The sequence below is a fragment of the Calidris pugnax genome, unplaced genomic scaffold (assembly GCF_001431845.1).
Source record: "Calidris pugnax isolate Ruff unplaced genomic scaffold, ASM143184v1 scaffold148, whole genome shotgun sequence".
Lineage (NCBI taxonomy): Eukaryota > Metazoa > Chordata > Aves > Charadriiformes > Scolopacidae > Calidris > Calidris pugnax.
In genome coordinates this window covers 992,427-1,010,149 of record NW_015090926.1, presented here as the reverse complement: position 1 = coordinate 1,010,149, position 17,723 = coordinate 992,427, and the positions used below count along the sequence as shown (strand labels likewise).

The following is a 17,723-nucleotide window of genomic DNA, read 5'->3' as shown; positions in this document are numbered from 1 at the left end:
GGCCCACGCAACTGCTGCTGTTTTATTTCACCGCTACACCAACAGAAACTGCCCTTATATAGACTCTTCTGGCTAAGGTTTTTTACAGCCAGGGATACAATATACTTTATTATAATGATATTCACTTCATAAGCTGCACATTTCATTACCAGCTAAGAGTGGCTTTGCAGCATGGCATTTTTTTTTTTTTTTATGTGGTGGTGGGAAGGGAAGCTATATTTTTTTTTTGTTTTTATTATTATTTTATTTTTTTTTGCAGTCATGTTTGAGCATCTGTCAGCCCTCTTTCCCACCGCTATTTGTCTTGCTCAGCCTCTGCCTCCACGCCCTCCTCCCCAAATCCGCCGCAAACGCCGAGCGACATATCCCGGCGCGCCTTGACAACCGATCCCAGCTCTAGAACGGGCAAAAATGGTGCAGCGGAACGGGCCGGCGCCCACGCCGCCGCCGCTCCAGCCCGGCCCGGCCCGGCGTGGCGCGGGGGGAGGAAGAGGAGGAGGGGAGAGAGAGAGAGAGGGAGGGAGGAAGGGAGGGAGGGAAGGAAGGAGAGAGGGAGGGAAGAAGGAAGGAAGCAAGGGAGGTGAGGTGAGGTGCCGCCAGCCGCCTTGTCGCTTTGCTTTCCGCAGCCGGCGCGGAGGAGGGGACAGCCCTCGGCAGGCGTCCCGGCATGCTGAAAGTCACCATGCCCTCCTCCTCTTCCTCCTCCTCCTCCTCATCCTCCTCCTCATCCTCCTCCTCCGGCTCCTCGGCCGCCGGCCGCCCCGGGTCTGCCGCCCCCGACTACTGGATCGACGGCTCCAACAAGGACACCCTGGCCCACTACTTCGAGCTGGAGTCGGAGCTGGGACGGTGAGACGGCGGCGGGACGGGACGGGATGGGACGGGGCGGTGGCGGGGACGGGCACTTCCCGCCCGGGGCGGCGGGGCCGGGGCTGACACCCCCCCCTCCCCGTCGGCACTGCGTCGAGCGGTAAAACTTTGGTGTGTGTGCACGGCGTCGGGAGAGCCAGGTGGCTCTCCCCAGCATGTAGGGCTTTCGAAGGAAAATCACGCCTGCCGGCAGCCGAGCTGTGCGCATCCCCCAAAGAAAACGGGTGATTTTCAGGAGAGGGCATCCGTCCATCTAGGCGGAGTGCTGGTCCACACGAGCAGCCTTACGTTAAGTCAGGTTACCTGTGTATTTGCAGACTCTGGACCTAAGGCTGTATCAGCTGAATGGTAGGCATCGCTGCGAGAGCACTAAAATGCCAGCTTCTTCGCAGCCTCCCTGCATACCAGACCTTTTACCGTTATCGCCGTGATCGGCACCTTTACACCTCGCACCGACAAAGCTCCCACCGGCGGCAGGAGCCTGTGAATAGGCCTCTCTGTAAGCAGAATCTTCTCACTGGAGAGTGGTGCAGGCGAGCGAGCTGGTTGGTCTGTGTTCATTCATGAATTCTGCACTGCTGCCCCGATGCTTCTGCCTGGCAACTTAGAGGTCCCAAGTGTTCAGTTTTTTTTTTAAACTGAAGTCCAGTGCAAAACGCTGTCGCCTATATTTCATGTGCGATTTTTGCTCCCTACAAGCAGCTGTTGGTTCATGTGGGTAGAATATAACATTTTAAAAAAAAAAAAAAGAGTAGGAAATGATAGCTTTTTTTAAGGGTTTACAGTAGACGAATTAAATCTGTAAGCCAGTAGGTAACAAATAGCAATTTTTAATTTTACCAGTGATAAGAGTATTAAAATCCTGGATGATTGTGGGAAATTTGTAGGTAATAACATAGTTGCCTTGGTACAGTATTTTTTCAGAAGAGGAATGCAATGAAAGTTACTGCTACGAAGCATACCCATACTGTAACTGATAGGGGCAGGAAAGGCTGTTGAAATACAATATAGTATCATTCTTGGCTTGCTGGCCAGGTCTTCAGCATCTGCTGCTACCTTTTTGCAACTATTGCTCCTCACACTAACTAGATTTAAATAGGCATAGTTTTATCTACGCTCGCCACATTTGTACTTGACTTCACTGTACAGCTATGCAGAAACATAAAAATGTAGAGGAGGAAATACTGTTGTGTCAGTTTTGTGTCTGGAATTGACAAAAGAGTGTGAACTGCTGAATAACAGCAGTTGATACCAGCTCTGTCACCTGGATAAATATATGTGGTCTGTCTAGAATTGTGTAAGCATGAGTGCTGGTGACTGTGGACTTTGTTTAAGAATAGTCTGTATTGGCGATACCTCATGAGGTTTTTTTGAGTAGCTTGGGAAGGGGTTTTAAAATGTGAACTCTCCTGTCTGAGGAAGGGAGAATTATTGAAAGCTGGGGTACAGTGGGTTTTCTACCTTGCAAGGTGAAACAGTAGGTGCTGAAACCCTAACAAAAGGTTTGAATAAGGAAGATAACCACGCCCAACTAGTGTAGAGTCTGCTTTACTGTTGGATAGAACTAGGAAATAAGATTTAAAACAAAAGCAGAAAGAAAACAGGAGATAAGAACCATCTTAATCAAAGATCATGAGGTAGGGAACAGAGAGAGAAGAACTAGGGGGGGTACCTGCTCTGAGGGAAAATTGCACTAGTGGGTATGGCAATGGGATCTTGATCCTTAGGTCCCAAGGATAGCTTTGAGATCCATTCAGAGCCACCATCCAGAGAGCTGATGCTTATGTCTGACTCCATCTGACAGCCCAGGTCTATCTTGGCAAATCTCTAAGGGAGATCCAACAATCCTCTTGGTTCCTAAGTGTAATATTAAACTATACTGTTTTATCTTGGTAACCTTGTCTCCAACCTTGTATTTTTGGAGGTGATTTTGAGTACATCTACCAAAAAATACTCATTGCTTAGGTTAGTGATGGTATGTGTATCAGATGAGGCTGAAAATGGTGGGTATGTGATCCCTTTAGATGCAGTAAATCAAAACAATATACTAAAATAACCAACAGGAGACACTATCCTAAAATACCTTTAACAAATACAGAGATTGGACGATGTCTTTTGTCAAGACTGCGAAGACCTGCATTTGGACAGATGTTGCCAAATATGGGAGTCCCCCTTTGGAAGAAGTGCCCTATCTGCAAAGTGTGCCTGGCAAATGCCTAAGCCATCGTAGTCAGTAATTCTTGCTTGTATGACCAACTAAGGAGTCACAGGAGAAGAGGGAGGAAGGTCCTGCTACCAAGAAAAATACTAAATGCCTGAAAGCTTGGGTGGGAGTAAGCAGTCATCTTTCAACGGTGGAGTTCCACAGAGATCAGTTCAGGTGTCAGTGCTGCTCAACATGCTTATAAATAAAGGGGTTGACAGTGATATTTACTGGTCTCACTAAATTATTGAGGGTTTTAAAGACAGTGTTGCCTATGAAGAGTTGCAAAAAGCCCTTATTTGGACTGTTGGGGCCTTTAAATGGTGGAGGAAATTCAGTTTAGGTAACTGAATTCTAAACTGAATTTAGAGAAGAAACCTCTTGGTTGTTTTGGTTCCCTAGTAAATCCTTTGGTGAGGTTGAGACAGAGGTCTCTGGAGGCATGTGGCATGAATGGAACACCTGGTTAGACATGTTTGCTGTGTTTACTTTGATGCAAACTCTGCAGGCCACCTAACAAAGCTAGTGAGCAAAAAATGAACCACAAGAGGTAAAACCATTTCAGTGCCGTGTGTAGTTTAGTGGCGGAACTCCTGGCCGCTGGATACTATGGACACGAAAAGCTTACACGGGTTTAATGGGCAACTAGGCAAGTTTACATTCAGGAAATCCAGTAAGACGAATTAAACATGAAGATGCTAACTATTGAACTGGAAATTGCTGAATGTTAGGAGAATTTTCTTTGACAGCATTGATATAGGTTCGCTCTATTCTTGTATTCTTTTTGAGGCATCTGTGTCTGAGACAGTATTCTAGGCTAGACAGGCTTTTATTCTGACTCAGGACAGCTATTTTTATGTTCTGGTGAATTCCTGGCTAGTTCACCTTCCTTTTAGTCCATTTCTGACAGGGGGATTTTGTGTGTACCACATAACTGGAGTTCAAAATGTCTCAAAGATGAAAATTTGGCCATTGTTTTAGAAGAACTATCTGTTCCTTCTCAAAAGGTTGCAACATTGGTCAATTAGAGGTATTGGAATTTTGTTCTGAGTGTATTTAAACTGAAAGTTTATTTTATGCACTCCCATGGAAAAAGATTATAATAATTTTGGGTTCTAAACTTTTATGTTCCTTAAAGACTAAATCCTTTTGTTAGCCTTATATAAGCTATGCTGTATCTTTTGGTGCAGAGTTTCTGAATTCAGGATTAGTCTAGAAATGGTATTTGACTGAAGATAAAATTCAGTAACAATTTTTTTGAAACACAGCCGTATTATGAAAAAAGAATTTCTCTTTGTTGGAATTTTAGTTATGGAATTTTACTTAGGCACTCTCTTGCCTAACTGCACCAAAGCATGTAACTATTTGAGTTGAAGCTGTCCAATGTTATGACTGTAGGCGTATTGCAGATGTATTAAATGGTCAAGAGCAGCTGGAAGTATTTCCAACCAAATCCCTAAGGCTTCCTTTCAGTTTCAAAGGTTAAATAACATAATAATATTTAAAAAAAACCCAAAAACCAAGAACAACAACCCCCGCAAAAAAAAACCCCAAACCAAACCGAAACAAAAAAAAAATAACAGAAAACTTACAGGCATGTTTCTTTGTGTAAGAACGATAAATTAGGATCTTACAAGGTTACCTTTTCCTTCCCGGGCAGTCTTGCAATTGTGTAATCCTTGCTGAGGACCTGAAACTGAAAGGAGTTTAGCACTTGCAACTTGCTTTGAATTGACAGTGCAAGCTGAATCATAGGTGGCTTCTGTCCTTGAGTTCTTAGCACAGAGAGAGTGTAAATCCAATGTGTGGTTTGAACTTAAGATTTCAGCGTGCAGAGTGACATCTTTGCCAATCCTATTTATGAGTTCTGTCAGTAGCATCTGCTTTTGTAACAGCAGTAGTAGATGAAATCGGGTAACTCCTTTGTATAAGCATCATTTTATAGAAATGGATTGGTTTTGCACTTGATGCTTTGAAGTTCAAACAGTTTTTGCTTTGAAAGTATGCCAATTAGTTTCCCTTCCGTTCCTTCACACACGAAAAAAAAGGGGGTGGGGAGGACCTTTTTTCTCTTCATCTCAAGTGCCATTTGTTATACAGCCTCTTTGCCGTGTTTATTTTGAAAATCACTTGCTCATTTTGCTTTGGGGTGCATTTAAAGTAGGTCAGTCCCTCTTTCAGTACCATTTTTGCTTACTTGCTTGTGACTTTTGGTACTGGACCGGAGAATTTTCCAAAGAGATGCAGGCATGTTGCTGACAGCATGTGGTGCCAGCTGTCTGAATGTGAGCGTGGAGTGCTTAGCTGAACCTGGAGGAGAGTTATCTTTGAGCAGAAACTGCCTGTGTAGATTTGCCTGTCCTCCAGGTCACATTGTGCCACGAAGTGCAGCTTGCTTGTCACCCTCACAAGCAGCAAGCATTTTTGGGCACAGGCAGCTCCTGCTGATGGGGGAGGTTGTTGAAGAGATGGTTCTGAGGCCTCATTTGGGACTGTTGTGGTAGGTATGTTGGACCTTGCTTTGAGGTAGGAAGATAGGAGATACAGAGGGTATGGCCAGCATTTTGGTGCTGGCAGGTGGATGTGGAGAATGCACCACAATGGAGCATTGCACCACCCAGCACTAGCCGGCATAGCTCCAAGTTGAAGATTTTCACTTCCTTTTCCTCCTGAAAGGGTGCTATTCACCTCATCTTTCCCCTTAAAAAAAGTCCTAAAGCATTTTGTCCTAAGCCTAAGCAGGCTCTTCTAGGGTGAACAAGCTCATTGCTCCTTCTACTGAAGCAGTGCTGCTGTGGAGAAGACAACCCAATACTAAATTGGTCAGAAACAGGATGACAGATTTTTGTTAAGCAAGACACTTCTAAGATGGGAGAAGTCAGTCCCCATCAAAATGCATGTTAATTTCCAGAGAGTCATAAATAAATACTAACACCAAGCAGCGAATGTTGCCTGTGGAAGCTCTATAGCTTTTTAACCTGATGTTCTAGATGAAACTCCTCGCTTGGGTACCAGGAACCAGAATTTGCAATGTATAGCCCGGGTTTTGACAACTAAAATTCTTTACTCAGTTCAAGGAGAGTATTTTCTCCAGTTTTGTCTGGTTCAGTTCAACAACTGGTTGATTCAGAATTTAAAAACTGGATATTGAAAAAGCAAGAAAAGAAAATTTCCTCTACCATTCTGTAATTAAAAAAACCCAATTGAGAGTAGACTTACCATTTCACTTGAGGCTCTCTAATCATGAAAAGAAATGGTCTCTTAGGCTAGATACTTTGAACTTTGCCATGAGAGATTGCTACTCGCTTGTCCAAATGCCTATCTTAGGCACTAAGTTACTTGTCTATATGTTATCTCTCCCTGCATGTTTCTTAGTTAGAAAAAAAGAAAACTTTTTTTGAGTATTTGTTGGCACAGTTAATGTTCCATTCTTGTTAGAAAATGAGTTTTAAGTTTTACAGACAGTTGTTCAAATGCATTCACAGTTGGGATCTGTGGCAGAACTATTGATCTGCTTCAGCGAGGAGTTTTGCATTGAACTGCAAACTCAACGCCTGCTTCACTGGGTCTCAGAAAACAGATGATAAAATATGCATTTTTCTTAGTGGCTTATGTGTATATCTGATTCTTGTTAATACTGTGACTGAGGCATTGTTTCCATCATGCCATGATGGAAAATAGGTTTGTTGATTCAGTCAGCGATGGACAAAGTGTTTAGCTGCCAACACTTGTGGACAAGCACATCAGAGAAGCCAACACTGTTGTGGCTGTCTTCTTTCAGAAATGTTAATGCTTGTTTTGGTGGAGGAAACGACCCTGCTACGTCTGTAACTTAAATAGATTATTTGGGTTTTAGTATAGTCAGTAATATCTAAGTCATAACTGCATTTAATAAAAAAATAATTTGAAATAAGCTTTTCTTCTAAATATGAACTTAAATAGACTACTGATAATGGCATGTATTTACGTGTTTCCAATTACAGAAGAGCTGATACCATTCCTATTTTTAAAGGGCATTTTGTAGGTGTGTCTACACTGAAGTTTTAATTTGGATCAGGAGTGACTTTTGTGAAACAAGTGTCCCAGTGATCCCTTCTCACCGTGCTTTGCTTTGCGTCAAGGGGCACTCTTGGAGTGCCCAGAGCAGGCTGAACGTAGCTGAACGAGAAGATGCAGTTCAGGAGCACTTAATCCACTCTAACCTTTTGTGAACGTTCAGTTCACAGGATCAGATTAGGGCTCATCTGACATAAAACCTGCAAAAAGTTTGTGTGTTGATATCAGCACGTTGCCACCATCTGTAACGCTGGTGTGCTCCTACTGCATGGCACTACTTGCTAGTGCATACCTAGATTATATGTCCTAGTGAGACTGTATTTGTATCTAACTGTAGTTAGTCTGCAAGATGATTAATAGAATGATTGTGATACCATGCATTCAACATAATGCACAGGTCAAAGTCTGTCTGCTCAAGTTTTAATTAACGTGGAAGCTAAAGGGAATATATATTATATAAACCAAAATTCAGTACTTAGAGTGGGTAATGAAAGAGTAGTCCTTGCAGAGCATTGCGTTATCTCTGTACTCTTAGTATTCTGTGTACTTAATGCATTGTTCTGTCAATAAATTGAGTCATTACTTTTTATTCTATAAAAGGAGTGCTGGAGCAGTTTTGAATAGCTGGAATGAATAGATGATCATTCTGTATAATTTTCACAAGTTTCTTGTACTTAAAAAAAGAGTTATTAATAGTGAAAAATTACATTAGAGAATTGTTATTTATTTTCCAGTTATTTCTTCTGTCGCCCACCATGCATTTTTTGACATTTGGTTTTGGTTATCTTTTTTAATTAAAAAAAAAAATTTCTAATGGAGGAAATGAATGGCTTTTGAAGTAAGTACTCTCAAGAATACCGAAAAAGTTTTTCACACATAAACCTTTTAGGAGTTGAAAGCAATGGTATCATTTGTGGTAATACAAGAATTGTCATACTTGAGAAATATTGCAGTAGTCTGCAAGGAGTCAGATATAACAAAGTCGTTCTTTCAGCTTGTTACCGAGACAGGAGATCTGAAATTGAGCAAGTGTTTTCAAGTTGAGTTGAAAGAATTTCCCTAAGTATGATTATGTAATAAGCCTAATGATTCTGGATGGAGGGCAGGTAAATTTGCTGAAGCCCTGTGGTATGAGGAGTAAGTATGTGTTCATTCCGCTGTGCCTTCAGGTGTGTGTCCAAGTGTGCATAGTATCGTGTAAGGGATTGTAATGGACACAGTTTCATAGGCAGAATTCTGCCAGGAACAGACGTTTAAATGCTTGCTCATGTAGTAAATAGCCACATTTGAAAAGACCATGAAGTATGAATGTTAGTGAAAAAATACTGTTTGCTGTAGCAAGCACCCCATCTGCAGAAGTCCAAGTACTTACTAGGAAGAACTACCCATCCTCTTCAGTCACTTAGATCAAAGTGGTTTTATCTTCCGGAATATTGTCTGAAAAGGTCAGTCAGAAAATTAAAGAAAATAGTAATTCCCCACCCTAGTTTTGTTTATACAAATTGAGCTAGCTTTATTGCAGTAAACCCCAATGATTCTTCTGTGGTCTTCTGCTAGCCAGAAGGCTGGCTGGGCTTTGGGAAAGTGATCTTCTGACACTGCATGTTGTGTGGAAAAAATGGCAAGGATTTGAATATTGTTTTCATCTATGTATGCACAAAACATCTGAGCCATTTGGTAAGACTGGAGTTAAGATTGCATAAAAAGGAAGAACATGGTCCGTTGTGCTTTCACAATGAAGCAGAATTTAAACATCTAAACTTGCGTATTTGCTGTTGATGTCTTCATTTAGGCATTTTTAGCATGCTTCCTCTCCTCACAATAAGCAGACCTTTATTATCTGAACAATCACTGATGTCAAAAGGGATGTTCTTTTTGCAGTACAGTGATGGTTCATTCTGAGAAGGGGTAACCAGATGTTCTGTGTATTTCCAAATGGTGACACTGCTTTTGGTTCTTGGTTTGTCTGATGTCTTTTTCAACATTTATGGTTTCCCTATCTTCTCCATCAAAAAAAAAATGGGTAAGAATGATAGCTTTTACAACCAGTCATTGATACCTTGGAAATACCCTTACATTTGTTGTTAGTGATCCTTCACTTGGCTTGCATTGTCAGTGTCATCAGCCAGTCTGTAATCACCAGAAAATGCACTTTAACTTACTGATTTCTGCTGTTAAAAACTAAACTCATCTCCACTTTATGAGGGCTTTTTTTCTTCCTTGTCCTCTGGAGTCTGAGCTAGCAGCTCTGTGAAATCTGGGCTGGCGAATCATTAAGAATTTAATTTAGGAGTTTTTGTGTGGTGGAAACATGCTGCTTCCTTGTTGTCACCTTTGCCTTGCTTTTGTGTTAAGAAAGGTCTTTCAGAGTGACCCCTCTTTTGGCAAAACTGCACAGGATGTGTTTTCCCAGTGTCTGTCTGTGTTAGCTTTTAAAACTCTAGAAACCCATCCAAACGAGGCAAGAAAAGCATATTTCTCCCTTGCTCTGTTCCAAGACTGCAGTTCGTTGCCTGCGACCCTGTCCCAGCTGTTTCTGACCTAGGAAATAAGATCAGTTTCGGAACGTAGATGCATGTTTTGTTGTGACAGGTTTAGCAGGGAAGGTTCTGCTCAGAATGTTATCTCGGCTGCAGCGTGCTTCGGAGCAGCACGAACATACTGTGACCGCTGAGGATTATGTGTCTTAAGGACAGATTGACATTTTCCTTCAGTTTTACTGGAGTTTGTAGGAAGGTTGTGGTCATGCCCGTGGAAGCCTACTTCTTTTTTCCTGGTTAGCTGTGGGTTTTTGTAAGATCTGTTAGCGTGATGCAATGGAAAAAAATCATTGAAAGTGGGCTCTCCAAGACCGTTTTTCAAGTGTGGAGGTTTTGATCAACATATACATTATATATGCTCTATTTCTTAGACTATAAAATGTTTGAAACAGAAAGATGGAATAATGGTGATATAATACAAATATACCAATACAAATTGCAAATGTATCTTTTGCTGATGGATTGAATGCAAAAATGGTGTTGTCACTGTTATAGGTTAATATCACTTAAAACACATGGACTATTGGGGACCATCAATATTTGCATGTGTTGCCCTGAGAATAGATTGCTGAGGTCTGTTGCTTTCCTTTTAAAGTAATTCTAAGTTAGGAGGGTCTACAACATGACTTTGAAAGAGACCATTCAGTCTGTAGCAACCAAAGCTTTTGTCTCTTTGAGTTTCATCTGCACGTGATAACAGGAGAGATATTATTTGTCATGAACCACAAAAATCCCTGGTCGGACCTGTCTGCTAATTCTGACATGAGTGAAGTGATCACCTGAACAACCTAATGCTGTCGTTTATAAGTTGTCCTCCTTTCACATACAGCGTTGTCCATGCTAGAACTCAAGAACCATAAAAAGCAAAATAAATGATAAAGGGAAAAAATTTATAAATTTTTGACAGTTTACTATCTATTTATATTACTTTTTGGGGGGGATAAGACAGTGGTAAAAGCAAGTCCAAGATTTATAATGCACAGCCTCAAAAACAACATTACAATTTAAGCCCTTCAACAAACATATAGTTTGTGCACCGATGCATACCTCGCTGTGAGCTTCCATATGCCACAGATAAAATGCCAGAACTGCAACTTTACCTCAGAACTGATGTCATCTCCACAGTCCTTATCTCCAGACATGGGATGCATCTCCCCTCTGGCCTCTCTCCAGGCATTGTCAAAAAAAGCAGTTGTTTGGGCTTAAGGAAGAGGCATCATTCTAAACCAGCTTCCCCCCCCCCCCGCCCCAACCCCTCCCAATAATTTTTCCTTCTTTGAAGTATCCATAGTTTCTTCTCAATTCAGATTGTCATAAACACACCAATGTTGTTACTTATTTATCTTTAAAGCATATCCATGTCCGCCAGGTTCATTGCCTTTAGGAACTTATACTGCATCTTAAAATACTCAGTTGATGTGGCTTTATTCATGAAGATGACCCTGATTTCTCCACAGATTTTAGCAGAGCTGAATGCTGCATAAACAGAAATGTTCTACAAATATCTTGATTTTATGTTTTCTAATGAAGCAGTGTGACTGAGGGGCGTTAGTCAATCAGATCAGTTGCCACAAGTTGTGAATTGCTTGTTGACATTTGTTCATTTAATAAAAAGCTCAAACGCTGACATTAGTAGATAACAAATTCACAAAAAGATTGGGATTAGCTCAGAAATAAAATGCAAGGATTCCAATTTAATCTAAATAAATTAATTTCAATGAACAATTTTGCACTCATGAATGAATGGAAATTAAAGAAGTGTGTGAGATCTTAATGAATATCCGTGGAGTAAGAAGTATGGTATTATCTTAAAGTACTTCTGAAATAATATTAATATTGATTTTTCTTTAAGTAATACTTGTTAATGGAGGCACATTGCCAGTACCAAAGAAGGTGCTATGTGATTTTATTTTGTGTTTAGCTGTAAAAAAAATTTAATACTGTTTTGAAAGGAGTGGACTTTCATACCCCTTCTGTGGAAGGCTGACCATAAATTGTGCAACTTTCCGTTAATAATGAGACTTTCTAGCTGCTTATATTCTTTGGAGATTAGCAGTTTGAATTTTATTCAAGCTTGAGAAAGAACCTCTTTCAGATTCACTGTATATGCAAGATGGTGTTTGCTGTTTCTGATTTATTAGGTGTCCTGCACCAGCCTAACATTGTGGACCAATGAGAGCATTTTAAGAACATGCTTTAGGCCAGAAATTATTTCAATTTTGGCACACATTTATTATTTTTTTTAACGTGGTGGTATTACATAGTTTTATACTGTTGCAGAGAAAATGGATTTCTTTGTAACGCTTATAAGGCCTGAAGATGAAGTCTGCTATGGACAAATACTGTTTTTTTCTTTATTTTATTTTAGCCGATTGACATGTTTTCTATATTAATGAACCACGATTCTGGTATACAGTGCTTTACAGATGTTTGTTTTCCTGATGGAGAACATTTGCTTGTCAGCTTTCCATATTGTGCAATAATGGTTTCCTGAAACTGATCGCAAAACTTCTTGGGAACTCTGTCATCGTTATCAAAATCTAAGTTCAGAGACCTGTAAAATACGTGTACATGAGTAATTTTACCTGCTAGCTTCACTGATGCCCCCCTTGCCATTCCACCCTGTGCTGTAGGGGCAGTGAGTGGTCCGTATCTCTACATTCTCTTCAAATCCTCATGATTTTCTGGCAGATTAGGTTAGTAAAATTAAAAAGGGAAGAGCCGTGAAGTTGATTTTGTAATTTGGAATGAACACTTCATGGTGTGGATAGGGATGGTCATTTAGGAAATGGCTAATAATCTTGTTTAGTGACTTTAGGTTTCAGGTAATCGGATGAAGAACCAAAATAAAAGTGTTTTTTTTCTTTCTTCCTATCCTTCCCCCCCACCTTTTTTTTTCCCCCTGGGATTCTTTGCAGCCAGATGGAAGCTGCAAATGCTATAGAGTGCACTGTTCACTCTACACCAGTTTGTTGGCTAAATGACAGCAGATTAACTTGAGTTGAAAGAGGAAGCCAGGTCCAGTCCTAACGAAATAGTGCTAGAACAGCAAGTAGCTGGTGATACTGGAGCAACACTTCAGACACTAAAAAGGCAAAATTATTTCATTTTGTTTGCTGCAGGGGAGAGGAGGGGTGGTAAATTTGTTGCATCTGATTCTCCCTTCAGAGCAATTTAATTCAAGAGTATCTTAACTGCAAACAAGAACAGAACTTGGAATGGTGTTAAAATTAGTAATCAATGAATGCTAAGTAAGAGAGTAATCAATTGCCAGACTGGGTCAACGTGTAATGGAAAATCTGCAATGAAAGAGATGACACCCTACAATTCACTGGCATGTTTTCTACTCTGACTATCGTAGAGGTGAAATCCATCTCCATAATACCTCCATAATAAATATGCAGATAATTTTTTTTTTTAATTTAAATTCAAATACCATCTCTATGCATAATTCATATTAGGTGTTCAAAAGTAGGTGGAACAGGATTAAAACTGAGTGGAAAAGGCAGTTTTATTCATTACTATAAAAACTTGCTCACAGAGGTGACTTGATTGGCAGTAGCATAAAGAGAATACTCTTCTATTTCCAGAGAATCATTCATTTCAAATGACAAAACAACCTTGGTCATCTCCTCCTCCGCCTTTTCCTCCTCCTCAACACACCAGTATCTTTTTGACCATATGAATATTCAGCTTGTCTAGTTAAAAGATAATAGCCCATGTTACTGTAAAGTGATTTTAGCTGGTTTGATCTATCCTATTCTATTATTCTATTTCTATTGTTCTTGCAATATTTATGTATTAAAAAAAAATAAACCAAAATATTTTAACCTCTTCACATTTCTTTTCTGCATGACTCTAGAAGATGGAACATAATTTGCTATGGAAGCAACCATAGGAGATGTATTTCCCTTGCAGATGACCATCTAAATTATGGCTGATGAAATTCATTCTTTAAATAAGAAGCCCAACAAATGTTAGGTTTTTTGTGCTGTCAGTCCCTATTTTGTGAACTGGTTATGTTTGCTTTTTGGGGAATGAATACAATCCCTGGAGCATCCTCCTGGAGAAACCGGGCTGCTCATGGCTTGGAGAGGTGCACTCTTCACTGGGTAAAAACCTGGCTGGAGGACTGGGCCCACAGAGTTGTGGCAAATGGAGTTAAATCCAGTTGGCAGCTACTCACAAATGGTGTTCCTCAGGACTCAGTATTGGGGCCGGTCCTCTTTAATATCTTTATCAACAATCTGGATGAGGGGATCAAGTGCACCTTCAGTAAGCTTGCAGATGACACCAAGTTGGGGAGGAGTGTTGCTCTGCTTGAGGGTAGGAAGGTTCTACAGAAGGATCTGGAGAGGCTGGAGGGATGGGCTGAGGACAGTGGTATGAGGTTTCAACAAGACCAAGTGCCAGGTCCTGCACTTGGGTCACAACAAACCCCTGCAGTGCTACAGGCTTGGGGAAGAGTGGCTGGAGAGCTGCCTGGCAGAAAAGGACCTGGGGTGTTGGTCAAGATCCAGCTGATTATGAGCTGACAGTGGTCCCAGGTGGCCAAGAAGGCTAAGAGCATCCTGGTTTGTATCAGAGATAGTGTGGCCAGCCGGACTAGGGAAGTGATCATCCCCCTGTACTTGGCACTGGTGTGGTCCCACCTCGAATACTGTGTTCAGTTTTGGGCACCTCACTACAAGGAAGACATTAAGGTGCTGGAGCGTGTCCAGAGAAGGGCAACAAAGCTAGTGAAGGGTGTAGGGAGCAAGTCTTCTGAGGGGCAGGGGGAGGAGTGTTGCTCTGCTTGAGGGTAGGAAGGTTCTACAGAAGGATCTGGAGAGGCTGGAGGGATAGGCTGAGGACAGTGGTATGAGGTTTCAACAAGACCAAGTGCCAGGTCCTGCACTTGGGTCACAACAAACCCCTGCAGTGCTACAGGCTTGGGGAAGAGTGGCTGGAGAGCTGCCTGGCAGAAAAGGACCTGGGGTGTTGGTCAAGATCCAGCTGATTATGAGCTGACAGTGGTCCCAGGTGGCCAAGAAGGCTAAGAGCATCCTGGTTTGTATCAGAGATAGTGTGGCCAGCCGGACTAGGGAAGTGATCATCCCCCTGTACTTGGCACTGGTGTGGTCCCACCTCGAATACTGTGTTCAGTTTTGGGCACCTCACTACAAGGAAGACATTAAGGTGCTGGAGCGTGTCCAGAGAAGGGCAACAAAGCTAGTGAAGGGTGTAGGGAGCAAGTCTTCTGAGGGGCAGGTGAGGGAACTGGGGTTGTTTAGCCTGGAGAAAAGGAGGCTGAGGGGAGACCTTACCACCCTCTACAACTACATACAGCTCTCCACAACTACAACTCCTCAAAGTAGGTTGTAGAGGGGTGGGGGTCGATCTCTTCTCTCAAGTAAGAAGTGGAGAATAACCCCAAGTTGTGCCAGGGGAGGCTTAAATTGGATATTAGGAAACATTTCTTCACAACAAGTGTTATCAAGCACAGGAACAGGCTGCCCAGGGAAGTGGCTGACTCAGTGTTGCCGAACGTATTTAAAGACATGTAGACATGGTGCTTGGACACGGTTTAGTGGTGGTTTTGGCAGTGTTAGGTTTACGGTTGAAGTCAATGATCTTAAAGGTCTTTTCCAACCTAGACAATTCTATGATTCTAATAAATATTTACCATGTAGCCTGTTTAAATTGTTTGCATGATGCTTCTTATGAACCATGTTTTTCAGCTGTATTGAATACATAATAAGATGATTTTATTAAGTTTTTCCCTTGTCACAGCTGAAACAGAGTAATAATTATTAGCAAGATGTGTTAGTTATCCATAATGGCATGTGACCATTGGAAGACCATGCTTGAGAGTCATGCCTGTTAAAGTTTGTTCTATCCACATATCTTCACTAGTGCATCAAATCTTTGCACTAGTGAACTGGCAGATTTGAGAAACTCCAGAGTTTCCATTCCATGATAAATTTCAGTATTTTGGCATTTGTTTTTGTTTTGAGTTAGGATGAGTAATTGAAGTATTGGCATGATGTGGATAAGGGACAGTTTCACAGCATGGAATTTTTCAACAATTTCAAATTAAAATTTACAAACACTTTCACATTTTACATTTTGTGTTAATTAAAGACATTCTTGACTCATAAAGTAACCAGATTGCAAGAACAAACTATGTTTATCTCTTGTACCATGGTGCCTTATGAGAGTTTTGATGCAGGTCCCTCTATTAACTGTTTTAGCCTTCTGTCTTTGGTTCCTGCTTGGACTGTGTTTCACATGTTACACAAAACCGGTGCAGCCTTCATACTATGTATTTCCCTACTGGAACATAAGAAGGTTGCAGAAGCTGTGTTTGTCTGCTGACCTCAGCTACAGAATTCTCAGACTTTTCTAATAAGAACAATAAACATTAATGAATCGGACAGGATCATATTTGCCTTTCTCACAGCTGCTATCTTGGCATCTTGTAGCTGTCCAGTTGTTTGTTGCTCAATCTGTATGTCTCCCATTTTCTTCCTCGGTTTGCAATTGATGAGACATATTTTATAGCAAAATTCTTGTTATTTGTCTGTAATGCGTGACCTTGCAGTTAATAAAGCCACATTTTATCCCCTTTCTCTTGCTCGGGTTCCCCAGGTAGTGAGTATAGTGTTCCCTTTCTAATACGTATAGCCCTCACCCGTATCGCCCATGCCTCTGCTCGTTTATCACCAGCAAACTGAATCAGCATACTCCTAAGTTTATGCTGAAGTCAATAATCAAATTATTAAATAAGATGCGTAACAAACCAAAGGAATATTGCTCAAACATACATGTCAGCAAAAAATAGAAACATTGAAGTAAAGAGCAGTGTGTGTTTCTGGCAAACTTCTGATGAAGGTTAGATTGCATAGGCAAATTTTCTTGAAAGGGAGAAAAAAATCCTAAAAGCAGATGGTTTATAAAACTGTTCCCCTCTATACCATTACCCCGCTTCAACTGAAACTGAAAAGGAATTCTTGCAGCATGGCCCATACCAAGGATGAATCTGTTCCTTTATGTTCTTGCCGTGACTTCTTGCTCCTTTAGCTAAGGACACCTGGGGCTGTTCTCACCTTCCTTCCCCCCAGCTCCTAGCACTTTCTTTGGAGAGCACTCTCAATTGTCTTTATGCAAAGAGGAAGAAATATTCTCCACTGTATTTTATGAGTGCAACCTCAGAAGCTGAAATATTGGGCATTCTACACTTCTACGATTCTTGCAATAGGTGCCAAACAGGGTATAATTAGTGTGCTAGTCAGAAAACTGACAGAAATCTTGAAGTTTCATGGGAAGTGAGAGATTACATTTCATTATGCAGGCAGGTTTCTACCACCATCCCACTCTCCTCCTCCCATTTTTGGAAGGTGGATTAAGTGTGGGTAAATTTAATGATTCCTGAATGTAGAAGGACTCAGCTCCAGTAACTGTCAAGCAAAAATGAAAAATAGCATGTTTTTAAATGGTACTTGAAAATTATGTGGGTCTGTGAGTTGATAGGACCTGATTTGCCCTCAGTTTTTATCCAGCCAACATAATTGCAGTTGTGAAAAGTGACTGCAACAATGGCATAAAATGCTTGCCTTCATGTGTATTATGAAAAATCCCATTTAAACTTACTTGTAATTTTTTCATCTGAAAATATGCTGTGGAGGAATTGGGTTTCTTTAGTCCACCAGGGTGCTGGGGAAAGGTGATGAAAGTTCTCCAATAGAGAACCACACCTGTGAGCTGGGATAATTCACTTAAATGTAAGGATTCCTCCTGCATGCAAGGGAGGAGAGAAGTAACTTGGCCAAGATTACAATAAAAATTGCAATTTAGAAGAAAGGATCTAACCATCTGTAGTCTGTAACAGCCTTTTCAATATGAGCAGGAGAGACAAGAAATGTGCCTAAAATTGGTATGTGATCACTTTGTGAAAGAGCCTGTACAACATGGTTGCCCATATTACCTGGAGCTGCCTTGATGAATCAGGAGAGTTATTCCTGCTTATCTTCAGAATAACTGCATTGATTTTCACTGAAAGCGTCTGCTTCTTG

General features: G+C 41.1%; 1 protein-coding gene across 1 annotated transcript in view; it reads left to right on the top strand.

Moving 5' to 3' along the window:
* Positions 1–525: 525 nt before the first annotated feature.
* CAMK4 (calcium/calmodulin-dependent protein kinase IV) overlaps positions 526–17,723 on the top strand; it is a 176,640-nt gene continuing 159,442 nt past the window's right edge. Inside the window, exon 1 of the mRNA XM_014951461.1 lies at positions 526–849. Within this exon, the coding sequence (XP_014806947.1) occupies positions 668–849 (182 nt within the window). The 5' untranslated portion in view covers positions 526–667. The remainder of the gene's footprint in view (positions 850–17,723) is intronic.